We start from the raw sequence: 16553 nt of genomic DNA, 5'->3' as shown, positions 1-16553 counted from the left end.
GGGGGGGGGGGGGGGGGGGGAATCGAGAGGTCTTATGGTTTCTGTTCATACGGTAATTTTAGCGAAACTGCTCTGTATTTCACACGTAAACACTTGTTTTATTCTCGTACGTATTCTGGCGATCACACTGAAGCCCTTCCCGGACTCAGTGAGGAACCAGAAATTATTGTGCTCTTCGTGAATGTTTGTGTCGTCTTTTTTATACTTTTTGTTTCCTCCATCACTTGTAGTGAAATAAAATAATAAATGAGTTTATATTTGGTCTCTGTTTTTATTAGAAACACTACGACTCTGCAGCGTGTCCCTAAGGAAACGGGTTTTCTTAGCGGTCAGGAGTTAGTTTAGTTCGGAGGTTTCGAGGCTGTAAATATTAAATCTATTTCTGTCGTTTTATTTTCAGCAGGGAGCGCTTTGGCTTCAGTGTTTATCTGCATTACAGATCGTCCTAACGTGGGACGAATGATTCTCAGGAAGATGTAACTTTGCATTTTATCGGCAAAGATGTTTTTACAAACAAAAGGTGCATCATAGTATATATTACAAACTGAAATCTTAAACTTCTGTCTCTGTTTCGTTCAGCCTAACAGGTTAGAGAGAACCTAAATGACTAATCGTGTTTTCTTCATTTTAACAACCTTTAGAAGTTCTCCTTCACTGGAGGCGTTTTAAGGGTCACAACATGCCGCCCGGTAAAGAAGAGGGATCTTTGTTCAGCTCTGCTCCTCAAATAACCCCCAACGGGACGGGCTTAAAATAAACAGAACTTTCTCCAAAACTGAGCAAAACAGCAGAAGGTTCAACCATCGAAGCAGTAACCGGCCGACATGAAGTTTATTCTGAGGCTCGCTTTACTGACGTTTGAGCGAAAATAAAGTCAATAAAAAACATGTTTTCCAAGAAAATCTTCAGCCCAAAACCCCAAAAAATCACATTAGATTTGGAATCATTTATCACTGAATGTATTTATTGAGGAGAAACAGACAAATGGGGTGTAAACAGGTAATAAAGAGGAAAATATCTAATTAAAAAAAGACTTAAAAATCATTTTCTTACAGTTTAGAACGACCTTTGTTGTACAGGAGGAGCTGAAATACAGATTCATGAAGTAAACTTCACTTTATTCACAGCACATTTTAAACACAAAGTCCTAAATGATGTAAATTATTTAAAAACAATGAAATATAAGACCCCAAAGTTTCAGGGTCCTCTGGTTTCTGGTTCAATCAGATCCATTTTATGTATTTTTCTTATCACAGGAGGAGTGGTACCTGTGTGTTATAAGCGATCTTTGGTTTCTGATTCAATCAGACCCGTTTCATAGGTGGAGTGATACATCACCTCGACATAGAACAATCTTTGGCACATCCCTGAGCAGGTGCGCTCGCGCTCGTGTCGTCACCGCCTTAGTTACAACAACTGCCCAGGAAGGACGAGATTTCCTCACTCAGCCACCGGCTTTAAAAACGACTTTTTAGCGACTCGTTTGGGGATTTTATGCTGACTTTCAGCAGCCGGGGTTGGCGTTAGGATTCACCTGGGGGGTGGGGAACAGGTGGAGGCTGAGGCGGGAACATCATGGGTAAGAAACGGGAGGAGGAGAGCCCGGACTCGGAGTTCGGTGAGTTGATGTCGCCCGTTAGTTTACCCTCTCAGGACCCGCTTCTCCTGCGGCCGGCGGCGCTAGCTCATTAAAGTTACTTTAAATCGGCTTTTTTCCTCTTAATGACGATTAAAAATCACAAAACTCGACAATAATAAAAGTTAATAACTTTGTTTTAATGAAATAATTTAAACTAATAATGTATTTTTAATAATTAACCGTGTTTTCAGGCATGTAAATGTGACAGTTAGCTAAAAGTTAAACATTAGTTCTTGTTTTATTAACAAGTTAAACACAGTTTCTGTGAAAATGTAGAGCTAAAAATCTGCTGAAAATGCCTAAACTGAATTGCTGATGTTGAAACAAGCAGAACGCAGCTAAAATTAGCAAAACGGCAGCTAAAATTAGCAAAATGGCAGCTAAATGCTAAAATTATAGCAGCTAAAACAAGTACCTGAAACGAGCAACGTTTAGCTAAACCATATCTGAAAACTAAAAATGTGTAAAATAGGAGCTAAGATGTAAATTACCAAACAGTAGCTAAAAGCTATAATTGGTAAATTCATAGCTAACAAGTAAAAATAGCAAAACAGCAGCTAAAAGCTGAAATTAGAACTGTAACTAAAAGGTAAAATCAGCAAAAATGTAGGTAAAAGCATACATTAGCAAAACAATAACTAAACAGTAAAATTTACAAAATCACAGCCTAAAGCTAAGATTAGCAAAACAGGAACTAAAAGCTGAAATTAACAAAACAGTAGCTAAAAGCAAAAATTAGTAAAAGCACAGCTAAAGTCTGTGATTTCCTGCCAAGGATCAGTAAAGTATCCATCTATGTAAAATGAGCAAAACTGGAGCTAAAAAGTAAAATTAATTGCAGCCGACAGCTAAGATTAGCCAAAAAGTAGCAAAAATCTAATTGTAGCCAAACAGTAGTCTAGAGCTAAAAGAAGCACGGGGAAACAAGAACAGCCGGTTTCAGGAGGTTTTGAAGCGATCTCTGTGTTTTTCTGTGGGGGAATGTTTTCTAAATAAAGTTCAATAATTCAAAAAGCGTCAGAGTTATAACAGCTAAAAGTCAGAGCGCCATGCTGCGAACGAACAGCTAAAACAACGTTTCATAAAGGTGAAACGGGACACGAAGCTGGAATAAATACCTTAAATATAAACAGGAACATCAATAAAAGTCTTAAAATGACCCAACTGGGCTCCTGTACCGCCAACCAGGGGTTCCTGTTTTTAAAGAAGCACAAATTTAAATCAAGTGTTTCAGACGAGAAGAATCGAACCTTCGAGTCAGAGAAATGAATTTAAGTTTTAGGGTCAGGCTGAGAAGGAGCTCCTGAACAAACGGAGGATTTATTTTATTATTTTAGTTGTTTTTTTTTTTAAATCCTCCGTTCTGAACTTGAAAACACTCAAACAGAAAACCTCCCTGAAGGTCAACAAGTACCAGGTCTGGCTCCAGAGCGCGTCCAGGTGTCTCCTTACACCTTCAGACACCCGAACTTCACCGTCAGCTTTAAAACGTCCCGATTCTTTACGTGTCAAAACTGAAGGCCCGCGGGCCAGACCCGGCCCTCGGTAACATTTCCTCTGGTCCAACATTTAAATGAATTAGATCCATCGCTCCGGTTTGTGACAGATCGAGTCTCTGTCGCTTCTTGTTCTGTTTGGTGACGTCTTCAGTGACTTGAAAGCCCAGAAAACAAATCTTTAAATTCTCAGTAATCTTTGATTTTAACGTAAAAAACAACAGAGCATCAAATGGGCCCGATCAGACTGAAACGATGTCTGACTCCAGTTAATCTGCATGGTTAACTCTGTTTATTTTGTCTTTTTTAGTATTTTCTTCTTGTTTCAAAGTTAAATATTAGCGGCTGTGTGACTGGATCTTTGTTAATGCCTCTTTAGCTGTTTTAATGGAGAACATCTTAATTTCAGTCTTTTTATCTTTGTTTATAAAGTTTGTTTCTTCATAATATGAAACAAGGAACCAAAGTTAATTTATGTCCCTCGGCTGGGACCCTTTTTGCTGCTTTAGGAGAACAAAGGATGTTTCCTGTAAAGTTTGGTTGTTGAGTTATTTTTATAAAGTGTTGATTGTGTTGAACAATAAGTGACCTGTTACTTATTCAGTCTGTGTCAGGTTTAGTTGCTGCCAATCATTTACCTGGATTTACCTGCAGCAACAAGGAAACTGTTGTTAAAACTCAAGTTTGGGGTTCAAAGCGATGTGTGCATCTTTGGGAAAACTTTGTCGATAAGATTTATTTTATTGGACATAAAAACATAAAAATAGAAACAAAATCATATTTCTAGCGTGTTCCTGTCGCAGCGTTTGAGTCGACAGGAAACAGGTGTTTAATCTGATTTAACGAGTTTAGCTGGACTCTGGTGATCTGTGTGAGGTTATTGTAGTCATCGCCTCCATCTCATTTATCAAGATGACGACTTTATGGTTAAGAACAACAACAAAAAATAGCCGACGGTGAAACATATTTGGTTAATGTCCTGAGTTTAGGTCAGCACAGAGGAGGGGCTTTATTATGATGCAAATATTACTTAAACAAAGAACACGAAAGCTTCAATATATTTGTATTTATTTACTGAAGCTGATGTTGACGAATCTTATGAAAAACACAAGATAAACATACTAAAAATAAAAAGGAGCCTAAAGTTGATTTTATTAAACAGACATGATAACGGTTTACAGGTCAGAGGGTGGTGTTAATGTTAAAGTGGATGGATGGACGGATCGATGGATGAATAGTTGGATTTTATTCTGTAACTTTCAGATGTTCACTCCACACTCAGACGCCTGTTTCTTCTTCAGGTCGTCCGATGATCCGCCGTCAGTCCGGCTTTTTTCAAACCAAAGCTGTAAAAATGTCAGAGGTTCGAAGTTTTACAGGTTCAAAGACTTTCCCCAGTTTTTACAGAGCCGTAAAAAGCCCAAACGTCCCACAAGGACACACCAGAGACATGTCAGAGACACCAGAGACTCGTCTAAACTCAGAGGGATTTTATTAGCAGAGCTGAGACCTGAAACTCCTGCAGGAAGTTCAGAGTTTATCATTAAACGCTCGTTTATAAGTCATTCACTCAGATGAATAACCCGATGCTCTCCGTCACGTTTTACGTCTCTCCTCCTTGGAAATATAATTTTTATTTTGTTTGGTTATTTGTTTTATGAATTCGGTTGAAGTCACCGGCTGCTGGACCGTTTCAGTCCGGGTCCACGCGGACCGGTTCAGACTTCCCGACATCCTGGTTCCGTATTTGCATCCGACCTGGAGCCCGGCTGCAGCTGTGTTGACACAGTCTACATTCAGTCCCATTCAAATTACTCCCGGTGGAGATAATTAAAGTCAGGCTGAAGGTAAAAAAAACAGAAACATTGTTGTGTGTTAGCTGCCGTTTGGAGCCGTGTTTCAGATGGATTTTCTATTGTTGTTCAAACCTGAAATCAGCTCGTTCCTCATTTTTTTCTTCCCACTATCGTAACCTGAATACATATTTTATGGCTGGAGGTGAGCAGTATGATTGCTGTATTGGATGTAAACAAACAGGAACCCGTCTGGTTTTTCCTGCTGAACGGGACGAAGCAGCATCAGGAGGACTCAAAAGGAGCTCCTCACAGTTTGTCTTCGTCTCCTCCCTGGAAACGTCTCTCCAGATTCAAATTCCATTCAAATACTGTTCCTGTCGGCGCTGCGCTCCGGCTCAGACGGCGTTTTTTTTCCTTGTTTCAGTCTTTTTATTCGCTGCAGTGGGATTCTGTTTTACTCAGCAGGGAAAACGACACCGTGTGATTTCGGTCTTTCTGTCTATTCCAGGAAGCAACAATGACACATTCTTTCCCCGTAACACCGTCCCAAACCATAAACATATAAAACACTTACGTCAACAAAAGACTTTCCTTATTCTCTCTCTCATTGTAATTTATGAACTTTGACTCAACTTGATTGCTTAGTAAAATCTACGTTTCATTTCCTGCGTATTTCTTAAGGGTGGTATGAACAACAAGTCATGGACTGTGTGTGTTCATGGACTTTAATACTGAATTATGGAGCGATCCAAACAAACAAACACCTCTCCCTTATTGTTATCATGGAGCGGAACGCCACGTGTTGTTCAATAATGATGCAATAAACTGCTAATGTTCTTGACAAACAGCTGATTAAATGTTTAACGATTATTTTCTTCCTCCCAGGAGAACCCGCTCAGTTCGACTCGGCCTTCAGCGGACCCATAAAGAAAAGGTACGAAGCCCCCCCTTTAAAGAAGGAGACGTTGGTGAAAATTTAATATTTTTAATGAGTTTCCCATCTGGTTGAGCTCCAGGAAAGTGTTCATGAATATCCTGTATGATGTTTTCAGTGTGGAAGGTGAAACAAGAGATGTAACTTTGATTTAATTTTGATCCTGGACCTGCTAATAATGTAGTTAGTTCGCTCTATACACGCACCACAAACTTCATTAGGTCCACTTGTTCTGTCGCTCGTTAACGCAAGCAGCCAATCAGCCGATCACATGGCAGCCGCTCGGTGCCTTTAGGTATGAAGACGAAGAAGAAAGGGGGTTTAAAGAGAATGGTCCTAAATAATGTGGCCAGAAACAACCTGGTTAAGTCGGAGGGGAAGGGGCTGAAGGGAAAAGTGGGCCGAACCAAGACCAGCGGGGTGAGCCTGATGAAGTGGTTGAGTGTATAAATTATACCATCCTCACCGAGTGTTTGGATGATGTTTCCAGGAATATTCTGTTTTCAGGAAGCATCAGATAACGCTGTGTGAATGTTTCCCATTCACACTGAATTCTTCCCCCTGTGCTGCATGAAAGTATTTGATTTCAGCCTAAATCTGCTGTTGACTGAGTGTTAGGGTGTCAGGCTCTTCGCTGTCACATCTGAACCCGTCCTTTCTCTGTTTCCTCCCACAGAGGATGCACCGACATAATCTGCTGTATTCTGTTCATGGCCGTCATCCTCGGCTACATCGGGGTTGGAATCTTAGGTGAGTGAAATCCAGCTGTGCTAAACAAACCGGTCGTGTCCCCACGTCCTGCGCGGTTCCTGCCCTGGCTGTAGGATATGAAATTAGCGTTTTGTCCAACCGGTTCTGCAGCCACACAAAAGCACGCAGCGTCACAGGACGTTAGCGGTTTGATCGGAGCGTGAGTGACGCACCAGGGGAGCCTTAACGTCAAACTGTGGCGTCAAAGAAGCTAAAAAGTCATATCAGTCTAAAGTTTGTGAGCCTGCTGGTGGGCATTTGTTTGTCGTCCTGAGAACCCGTTAAATGAGCCTTCTGTGTCCAACTATCACCTTCTTCCTGCGAGCGACCAAAGGCTCCAGCATCCTCCGTGAGACGTCAAGAAGTCGGCTTACCGCCAAGTGGTTGTGGGACGTTAAAACGGGTTTCTTCCCGCCGGCGTCTCAGCTCTCCTGTCCTCGTACTGACGTTTGCTTCCCTCACTGCGATCGGACGTATTCATTAAACCAACTGAGACAGAAGACGCCACGACGAGACGCCTGTGTCCCCGCCTGTGTCTCCGCCTGTGTCCCCGCCTGTGTCCCCGCTGTTTTTCTGGATCAGTCGTGTTTCCTAACAGTCTCAGCCAGCATCAGAAGCAAAACTGCTCCATTAAAGCTCAACTTCTGACCAATCACACGACACTTGAAGCAAACCCCCTGACAGAAACAGTTCAGCCCCGAGGGCCTGGCGTCACGAGGCGTTGGACGGAGCCACTACAAGAACAAAATGGCGCAGTTTTCAGTAGTTCCTGCTGGAGGACGATGCCTGAAGATAAAAGACGAAACGTTTCATCTGCCTGGATCACCGAGCGTCAGGACTTCCTGGATTTAGTCCCGTTTTCACCAGCTGCGAGTTCAGCTTTGTCCGTCTCTTTCCTCATCTTCACCATTTATTTAAAAAACAAGTTTATAGTCACAGATTGTTTTATTATTTTAATATTTGAACATTTTATCAGTAAGTTTCCACTCCTGATATCGCGGCAGACGTTCGGTCAGTAGGTCTTTATCGCCCCGTCATCAAACTCATTCCGACGCTCCGGGCGCTCTCTTATCTAAAGTCAACAAATCCGCTCGATTACGCCGTAACAATATCTGCACCCACAGGTACTACGGCCCAATTAATCTGCCATTTCCTCCGCTGGAAGAAACTGCAAAATAAATGTTGGCTGAAGGATTTGTTTGTTTTTTAAAAATTGTTTAGATTTTCTCCACATTAATAAAATGTCTGATTGTTGGAAAAATGAGACGTTTTCAGGAATGAAAAGGAGCTGCTTCAGCCTCATTTTATTAGATTTTATTGAACCTTTTCTGGTTCAGAAGCAGCTCTTATTGGGACTAAAACGACTTCTTTTTGGTGACCAGATTTTGCTCAAATGGGGTCGATTTTAACTCGACATGTTTGTACAGTTTTCTTATTTCTGACAGAAATTTAAAAACAGGAATTATTTTATCTTTATCTTTATGTTGGGCAACTAATCTACAGCCTCCCAGTCCACATTCCCTTCGAACTAAACCCAAACAATAAACAACAAAGAGTAAATACAAGGCAGTAAATAAAAACAATATGAACAGAAATAGGATGGTGCAGCCTGCAGCGCCCCCTTGTGGCTGATCTGAAGTAACTTCTGGTTATACACCGACATTTGTGACTCAAATAGAAACTTTTATTTGTTTTATTAAACAGTGATCATTTGAAACGAAGTCTAAATATTTAAACTTTATGTTTTCAGATTTATAAACTATACATTTCTGGTACTGTCTCCTTCTAAACTCAAATAATCTGATGTAACATTAAATAAATCGGTAAAATACCAGTTTTGGTTTGTTGTTTTCATATCTTGTAAAAAAAAAACAAAAAGGTAAATTCAGTCTAGTTTCCTGCTGCGTGAAAACCTCCTTTAGTAAGTCAAGTCAAATTTATTTATTTATATGGCACTTTACAGCATGAAAACACAAAAATACATCATAAAAGTAACATGAAAACACTCGCAGTGATATTAAAAAGCCACACTGAACTTATCTAAAACATGAGCTAAGATCATCTAAATAAAATAATTGATTAAAAGTAAAAATAAACAGATGAAAAACTAAGTTAGGAGCACAAGTCTAAAGATAAACTGAGGAAGATGTAAGATAAGAAAACTAAACTAGATGAGAAACTTCACTGGGATTTAAAAACCTCAGCTCAGATAAACTGAACTAAAATAAACTAAAGGTGTCAGGTTTTAGAAAAAAATAAATAAAATAACATATAAATCCCTTCTTCATCACCAGCTTTGATTCTTTGATAATATATTTAATAAATATGTTAATTTTGTCTTCATCAGCCTGGCTTTATGGAGATCCACGCCACGTTCTTTATCCCAGGAATTCCACCGGATGGTTCTGTGGCGTCGGACAGAACAAGTAAGCAAACGTTTTTGTTTTAGGTTCTCAGATTAGTCCCCCCTTTGAAGCGGCGCCGAGTGACGACTTCCTGTTTCTCCCTCAGGGACAAACCCCACCTGTTCTACTTCGACCTGCTGAAGTGCGCCACGTCGGTAAACGTGATGGCGTCGGCTCTGAACGGGCTGCAGTGTCCGACCCCGCAGGTACCGAGAGCCGCTGGGACCGGACCGCCTCAGTGTGAGCCGGGCTGAGCGCCGTCTGATAAACGCCTCCTTTTTGTCGCCCTCAGATCTGCGTGAATACATGTCCGACTGATTTCTGGGCCGTCAGCCCTCTGAGCTACACCAAACCACCAAAAGATGTTTTTAATCAGAGCCTCTGCCTTCCATCTTTGAACCTGACTCGGCCCGGTTTGGTGAGCTGACCTTGTTTGAACCTCACTCATCAAATACATTAAAGTGCATTTCAGCAGTTTTAAAGCGTGTGTCTGTCCCTTTGAAGACTGTTAAAGAAGTCTTGGAGAAGGAGCTGTGTCCTTTCTTCTACACGCCCACAACCTCAGGTCAGCAGAAAACGTCCTGTCGTCCTTTAGCTCCTGAAACCACTCCGGCTGACGTTCTGTAGTTTTGTTTCGGCTCATCCAGGACATTCAGGGCTTTGACTTTTCAAAATATTTATTTTTATTTACCAAGCAAACTACCATAGAATTTTAAAGCTTATTTTAACATTGTCCTCTTTAAATCTACCTGCTCTTTTGTCTTATGCTATTTTTAGCTTTTAGCTACTTTCAGCTGAAGCTTGACTATTTGAAGCTTTTAGTTTGCCTTTTATTATTCTTACCATTTAGTTAGCATTTAGATACTGTTAGGTTTTAGCTAAAGTCTTGCAAGTTTTATCTAACATTTCAACTGTTACCTTTTTAGCCAGCCTTCCGCTATTTTTACCTTTTAGTTAGCATTTTGTTTGTTTAGCTTTGTGCTAGTTTTAGCTAGCATTTTTGTACTGTTACCTTTTTAGTTAGGGCTCTGCTACTTTTAGCTCACATGTTGCTCATTTTAGTTTCAGCAAATTCAGCTCTCAGCTTTCAGGCTTTTCTGCATTTTGTTCCACTAAATTCTAATTTTCAGCTCAGGTTTTAGATGTTTGAGTCTGAAGGTTTTAGATGTTTGAGTCTGAAGGTTTTAGATGTTTGAGTCTGAAGGTTTTAGATGTTTGAGTCTGAAGGTTTTAGATCTTTGAGTCTGAAGGTTTTAGATCTTTGAGTCTGAAGGTTTACCGGTGGCTCCTCTCTCCGCTCTCAGTGTTGGGGAGATGTTTGCCTGATTTCTCCGCTCTGGACCGACTCCCTCAGGATGTCTCGGACGCCACCGGCCTGTCCGTCAACGACACCATCAGCCTCATCAAAAACGGCACGGGGTAAGAAGCGCACGCCTGGCCTTCATCGGCGCCTCTGAACATCACATTTATTTAACAGAACCCAGAGTTTAACGGCTCTCTGTTTCCCCTCTGCAGCTCACGGTCAGTAACTTTGTGAGTTTGTAGCTTTTTGGCAGCAGCTGGTGTCGGTCGCTTCGCCGCGCGGCAGCATCCCAAACGCTCTCTTGGGCCTTGCAGCATTTGGAGATTTAGTTTTTTTTCACTGTCTGTTCTCTAAAATGTTGGGTTACTTTTGTTGTCTTAGCATCTTTCTGTGTCTGATTAAAAGCGTAGTTGAACGCCGATCAGCTGCAGCTCCTGATATTCTGCCTGTTTTTCCATGTTGGTTGTAGAGAAATGCATAAAAAATGCATTTTTGTTTTAGAAACGTTTCTGTTATTCCGTCCTTGTTTCACTTCTGTTTACGTTTCTGAAAGTTTTGTCTTTTCTCGGCCTTTGAAACAATCCGTCCTGCTTCTGTCCTCATTAGGGACGTGGTGAACGGCTTCAATGCCAGGGACGTCGGGATCAGGATCTTCGAAGACTTCGCGTCTTCGTGGCCGTGGATCCTTGTGTGAGTTGACCGTGTCACGCCTCCACCTGTCCTCGAGAACCTTCACAACAAACAGAAAATTAGTTTTTAGCTGCGTGTTAGCGTTTGTCAGCTGACCATGACTCGAAGGCTGCGCTCACACTGCAGGTCTTAATGCTCGGATACGAGTCGACTCCAGCGTGAACAGGTTACGGTCCTGAAGCCTGCAGTCTGAACGTAGCCTCAGAGTTTCGACGAAAACTAAAAGATTTGAGTCCTTCCTGTTTATTAATCTGTGTAATCCCGTTCCTTCCTCCCGGTCCTCTCTGGTTCCAGCGGTCTGCTGATCGCCATGCTGGTCAGCATGCTGTTCCTGCTGCTGCTGAGGTTCACGGCTCCCGTCATGGTCTGGGTCCTCATCATAGGACTCCTGGGAGCCGGCGCTTACGGTAAAACCCCCACCTGGACTCACATTTACCACCGAGCTTCTCTTTGCTGCCGCAGAGATGAATTATATGACTCCATTTAACCAAAAAAAAGAAATATTCCTGTTTAAATAGAAGAGGATTTAGACGTTTTACATCATCAGTCAATGATTCTGCTGTAATTCAGGGAAAGTTTTGTTTTATTTTTATGTTCAGTTTAGCTTTTGTCAGATTCAGTCTTTGAGATGAACTCGTAGTTTTCCTGCAGGGATTTATCACTGCTACTGGGAGTACGACAACTACAAGCAACAATCTGCTACCATCACCGACGTCGGCTTCACCACCAACTTCAAGATTTATTTACAAGTTCAAGAGACCTGGTTGGCCTTCTGTACGTCGTGATTTCATTTATTTATTAAACCAACGTAGTCACCACCAAAATTATGTTTTTATATAGAAATACTCTTTTTTTTTTTATTGATCATTTTAATAATTATGTTTTCTAACCTGAGAATAATATAAACTAAATGAACCCAACTAACTTTTATCCATGCATGAATCGGGTCAAAGTGCACGCACACAGTAAGGTTTCTGTTAAATATTCCTCCTTTTCTTCCTCAGTGATAATCCTAAGTGTGGCAGAAGCCATCATTCTCCTGACCCTCATCTTCCTCAGAACCAGAATCCTCATCGCGATCGCTCTCATTCAGGAGTCCAGCAAGTGAGTCAGAACAAAGTAAACCCTGTGTGCCGCGTTTCAGGTTTAGACGAATAGAAACATTTGGTTCTCGTGTGGAACACTGACTTCCTGTCGCGGCGCGTGTTTCTTCTCTGCAGAGCGATCGGTCACATGATGTCGGCGCTGTTCTACCCTCTGATCACCTTCGTCCTCCTGCTGGTCTGCGTCGCCTACTGGGGCGCCACCGCTCTGTATCCTCTGATTTAACCTGCCGCAGCGTTACCGGGGGTGCTCGAGGTTCGACCGGAGCTCGGAGCGAGATTTTGATGACATCATCGCCTCATTTGCATATTTAATCTCGAATGTCAAGGCTGGAAAGACAACAAATTATAAAAAAACACTCAAAATATGTTCATAACTACAACTGAACTTTATGAAATAATTTTATAACTTTAATTCTTTGCCTGAACCCAAACTACACACATTAATGTTGTTCGAATATCAAATTTAACCAGAAGACTGTTACGTGTCGGGGAATTGCGAGCTCTACCTTCCTCTTTTATCCGAGGCTGGGATCGCAGGGATTTATTTTAGCGCGACTGAGTCAGTAAAAAAAAATTAAATAAAAAATTATATTTACATCCTGCTTTGTAATCCAGGACGGGAACGGCTGCATTGATCAGTGATTCCTGTGACTGACAGCTGTCAGGGCTCGGGGATGTGGGAGGGGCTTACGGCACGCCGAGGACAGGAGCTGCAGAATGATTGGTGCTCTCACGCATAGTCGCCAGAGTCTCCAGAGTCTCTTAGAGGGGTCTGAAAACTCGTTAAATATGGAGATGAAGTGGCTAAGTTGGTGACGCTGCAGCCGTGTGGAAACGCTGCGCTGCACGTTGGTTCCTGTGTGTGTTTTAGTGCGGTCAAAGCGTGATCGTTCCGTACGCTCTGGTGTTTCTGCTCTGGAGAGTATCGGTTTGGACTGAGCTGTCGCCCACAGATACTTGGCCACTTCAGGAGGTCCAGTCTACAAAGTGGTGGCTCTCAACTCCACGTCCAGCAGCTGCGAGGCCATCAACGGCACCGAGGACTGTGACCCTCAGGTGAGTGAGCTGAGGAACGCTTTCCCCTCCCAGGGTTCGTTCTGTAACAGACGCGTTTGTTCCTCCGCTCAGAGATTCAACTCGTCGAGTTACCCCGAGTGCCCGTCCGCCAGCTGCATCTTCATCAAATACAACGACGAGGGTCTGTTCCAGAGGAACCTCTTCAACCTGCAGATCTACAACGCCGTGGCTTTCCTCTGGTGTGCCAACTTCGTCATCGCCCTGGGGCAGTGCACGCTGGCGGGGGCCTTCGCCTCGTACTACTGGGCCTTCACCAAACCGGGCGACATCCCCATGTTTCCTGTGTGCGCCAGCTTCATGCGCTCCCTCAGGTGGGGTAACGAGCTGCTGCTGTCACATGGTTTCTGTCGTTAGGGTCCGACGACAACCACATTTCCAAAAGAAGTCGGGACGTTGGGTAAAATGTAAAAAAAACAAACAATGCAATGATTTTCTAATCCCTTAAATCCTTTTTGGCTCATAATATAACACTATTATTTGAAAAATCTTGAATTTGATGGCAGCAACACATCCTCAGACAGTTGGGACAGGGCCATGTTTAGCTCTGTGAAGCATCACCTTTAATTTTAAGAGTCTGTAAACACCTAGGACCTGAGGAGAGCAGCTGCTGTGGAGGTTTTAGAGGGAATGTCCCATTCTCTGATGGAGGATTCTGTTCAGCAGTCCTGGTTTGTCTTTGCTGGATGGGAGCAGATGTTTAACGTTTCTGCACTGACGGAGCCTTTCCAGATGCGTAAGCCGCCCATGCCAGAGGCACTAATGCACCCCTATAACAACAGAGAGGCAGGCTGATAACAGGCTGGACGGTTCCTCTTTAGTGCAGAGGATACTGAGTCCATGTTTTCCACACAGAATGTCAGATTTCACCCGTCTGACCTCAGATCAGTTCTCCTCTTTGCCTCGGTCCAGTTTAAATGATTTGGTTCAGAGAAGATGGCGGCGTTTCTGGATGGTGTTCACATCTGGCTTCTTCTCTGCCTGATAGAGCTTTAAGCAGGATGGTGAGCTGTGTGGAAATGTTCCTGTTTCAGTTCAGGAGTCTCATTGTTCTCATGTCAGGACAGCCGTAGGAGCCGCTGAGGGTTAAGCAGAGAATCTGTGGTTTGTGCTTCTTGAAAACTCAGGTTTGATTGTTTTATTATTTTAAATATTTAAGTAGAAAATCATAAAATTGTTCAGGTGGAGATAAATTCACAAAACTGCAGTTTTACAGGTGACCTGTAGAGGGCAGCAAAGGTCAACAAAAATATAATTTTGACTCGTTTTTATGTGACTACACCACTATCTCAATAGAATATTGTTCATTTTGTAATAAGTGTTTTTATTACTGTGTATCTTCTCATGAAAGCTGTTTTGTTTAATGTTTTTCGTTTATCTTTAGGTACCACGTGGGCTCATTAGCGTTCGGCGCTTTAATCCTGACGCTGGTGCAAATCGTGAGGATCATACTGGAGTACATCGACCACAAAACAAGATGTAAGGCCGCCGCAGCTCGCCTACAACTCAAACTGTAAACGCGTCAGTCAGAGACGTTTAAAACGCGTCATTCTGATTGGTGGTTTTTGTTTTAACTCCTCCTCCAGCGGCGCAGAACCCCTGTGCGCGCTTCATCATGTGCTGCTTCAAGTGCTGCTTCTGGTGTTTGGAGAAGTTCATCAAGTTCATCAACCGGAACGCCTACATCATGGTGAGCCAATCGCGATGCGCCGCTGTTAAATGGCCGAGAGGTCGACGGAGTTTTTAACGCACCGTTTGCTTTTTTGGTTTTCTCATCAGATTGCCGTTTATGGAAAAAACTTCTGCGTCTCGGCTAAAAACGCCTTCAAGCTGCTCATGAGGAACATAATCCGGTTGGTGCTGAAGTTCCTCTTACAACCTGAACCTGTCTGTGTGTGTGTGTGAGAGGTCTGACGGGCGGCGCTCTGTTTCCTCCCAGGGTCGTCGTGCTCGACAAGGTGACCGACCTGCTGTTGTTCTTTGGGAAGCTCCTGGTGGTCGGAGGCGTCGGTGAGGACGGCGGGTTTTAAATCCTTCGTTTATTCTTAAACTCTGAGTTAACTTAACCACAGATGCTTTATCTCTGATCCACCGATAATCTGTCAATAATCTGTTATGCATCAGTGCAGCTTTTATTTTGAAGGATGTTGATCAGGATCCGTTTTTATACAAAGAACTTTTAATGTTTTACTGAAAAGCAAAGTGTCAGAAACTGGACCAGATGAGTGTTTTTAAACACAGTTCAGTTTTCTTACAGCCTCTTCAGTTTAACTCTCAGATCGTCTTAAATAAATAAAATAAATAAATGTTTTTAATCGATCCAGACAGACGTTAATGTTTGTTTTTCTTCCTCTCAGGCGTTTTGTCGTTCTTCTTCTTCTCTGGTCGGATTCCTCTCCCAGGCAGCACATTCCGCTCCGAAACCCTCAACTACTACTGGATGCCGATCATGGTGAGTATCGTTTTTTTTTTTCAGACGATGCCCTTTTTTTTCCCCTCCGTAGTCACCGCCGCCGTTTCCTTTCTGCCGCAGACGGTGGTGTTCGGCAGCTACTTCGTGGCTCACGGCTTCTTCAGCGTGTACAACATGTGCGTCGACACGCTCTTCCTCTGCTTCTGTGAGTAAACGCATGCGTGGCGGCCGCGGGAAGGTGAAAGTGGGATAATAAACCGTGAACCTCCTCTCCTCTGACCTCTGACAGTGGAGGACCTGGAGCGAAACGACGGATCGCTGCAGAAGCCCTACTTCATGTCCAAAAACCTCATGAAGATCCTGAACAAATCCAACAAGAAGACGGGGAAATGAGCGGAACGCGGAGCGTCCAGGGCAGAACCGCCTGTTCTGTTAGGTTTTTAACCCGTTCTCCTATTTAACACTTTTTAAAAACAAAATCTGTTTACCAAAATGAATTTGCTGTTTTTTGCACTCGTTTTATTCTCGTAGTATTGACTGCACACAAGCTGCAGGTGAGGCTTTCTCTGATTTTTAAATTAAAGTTAACGATTCTCCTCCAGATGTTTTCAACAGAAGCAGCTTTAAATGTAAAATAATATTTAATTTTTGACTCCCTACGATGGAGTAAATGAATCTCAGGCCATATTAGATACATATTAGATACCGTTTGTAACGCTGTGATTTTTGTAGAGTACGTTTGCTTTATAAATTGTTAAATAAATGTGAAAATGTGACGCATCTGTGCGTTTAATAAGGAACAAAACTTGTGTTTTTATGTAAACATCTGGATCACATGACATAAAAAGAAAAACACAATTTATCAGATCGAACTTTGATCTGTGGCGCACGCCGACGCCCGACCTTTAGCTTCCTGCGGGCGTCGCTTTTCCCGTCAGGTCAGAAAC

At 42.6% G+C, this 16553-nt stretch overlaps 1 protein-coding gene across 2 annotated transcripts; it reads left to right on the top strand.

Moving 5' to 3' along the window:
- Positions 1-1358: 1358 nt before the first annotated feature.
- slc44a4 (solute carrier family 44 member 4) lies at positions 1359-16411 on the top strand. 2 transcript variants are annotated; one of them, XM_017429610.3, is made up of 23 exons: positions 1359-1618; positions 5817-5865; positions 6542-6615; positions 8963-9041; positions 9127-9226; positions 9313-9438; positions 9525-9585; positions 10325-10439; positions 10536-10541; positions 10930-11013; positions 11308-11420; positions 11665-11787; positions 12018-12117; positions 12234-12326; positions 13073-13175; positions 13248-13507; positions 14578-14672; positions 14780-14883; positions 14973-15046; positions 15133-15203; positions 15551-15645; positions 15727-15811; positions 15896-16411. In XM_017429610.3, the coding sequence occupies exons 1-23, from the start codon at positions 1576-1578 to the stop codon at positions 15997-15999; spliced, it is 2157 nt and encodes a 718-aa protein (XP_017285099.1). In that variant the 5' UTR covers positions 1359-1575; the 3' UTR covers positions 16000-16411. The 2 variants fall into 2 exon arrangements, with proteins under 2 accessions (XP_017285099.1, XP_017285100.1); XM_017429611.3 differs by lacking the exon at positions 10536-10541.
- The last annotated feature ends 142 nt before the right edge of the window (positions 16412-16553 follow it).

This window comes from Kryptolebias marmoratus, linkage group LG5 (assembly GCF_001649575.2).
Source record: "Kryptolebias marmoratus isolate JLee-2015 linkage group LG5, ASM164957v2, whole genome shotgun sequence".
In the NCBI taxonomy this organism is placed as follows: domain Eukaryota; kingdom Metazoa; phylum Chordata; class Actinopteri; order Cyprinodontiformes; family Rivulidae; genus Kryptolebias; species Kryptolebias marmoratus.
Note: the sequence above shows the minus strand (reverse complement) of the source record. Positions and strands in the feature narration are given on the sequence as shown.

Excerpts from the sequence above, each read along its gene's own strand:
- slc44a4 (XM_017429610.3), top strand. The coding sequence starts at position 1,576 with ATGGGTAAGAAACGGGAGGAGGAGAGCCCGGACTCGGAGTTCG. Across the intron at positions 11,421-11,664 it reads CCTGGGAGCCGGCGCTTACG|GGATTTATCACTGCTACTGG; the intron begins GTAAAACCCCCA and ends GTTTTCCTGCAG. Across the intron at positions 12,118-12,233 it reads CTCATTCAGGAGTCCAGCAA|AGCGATCGGTCACATGATGT; the intron begins GTGAGTCAGAAC and ends TCTTCTCTGCAG.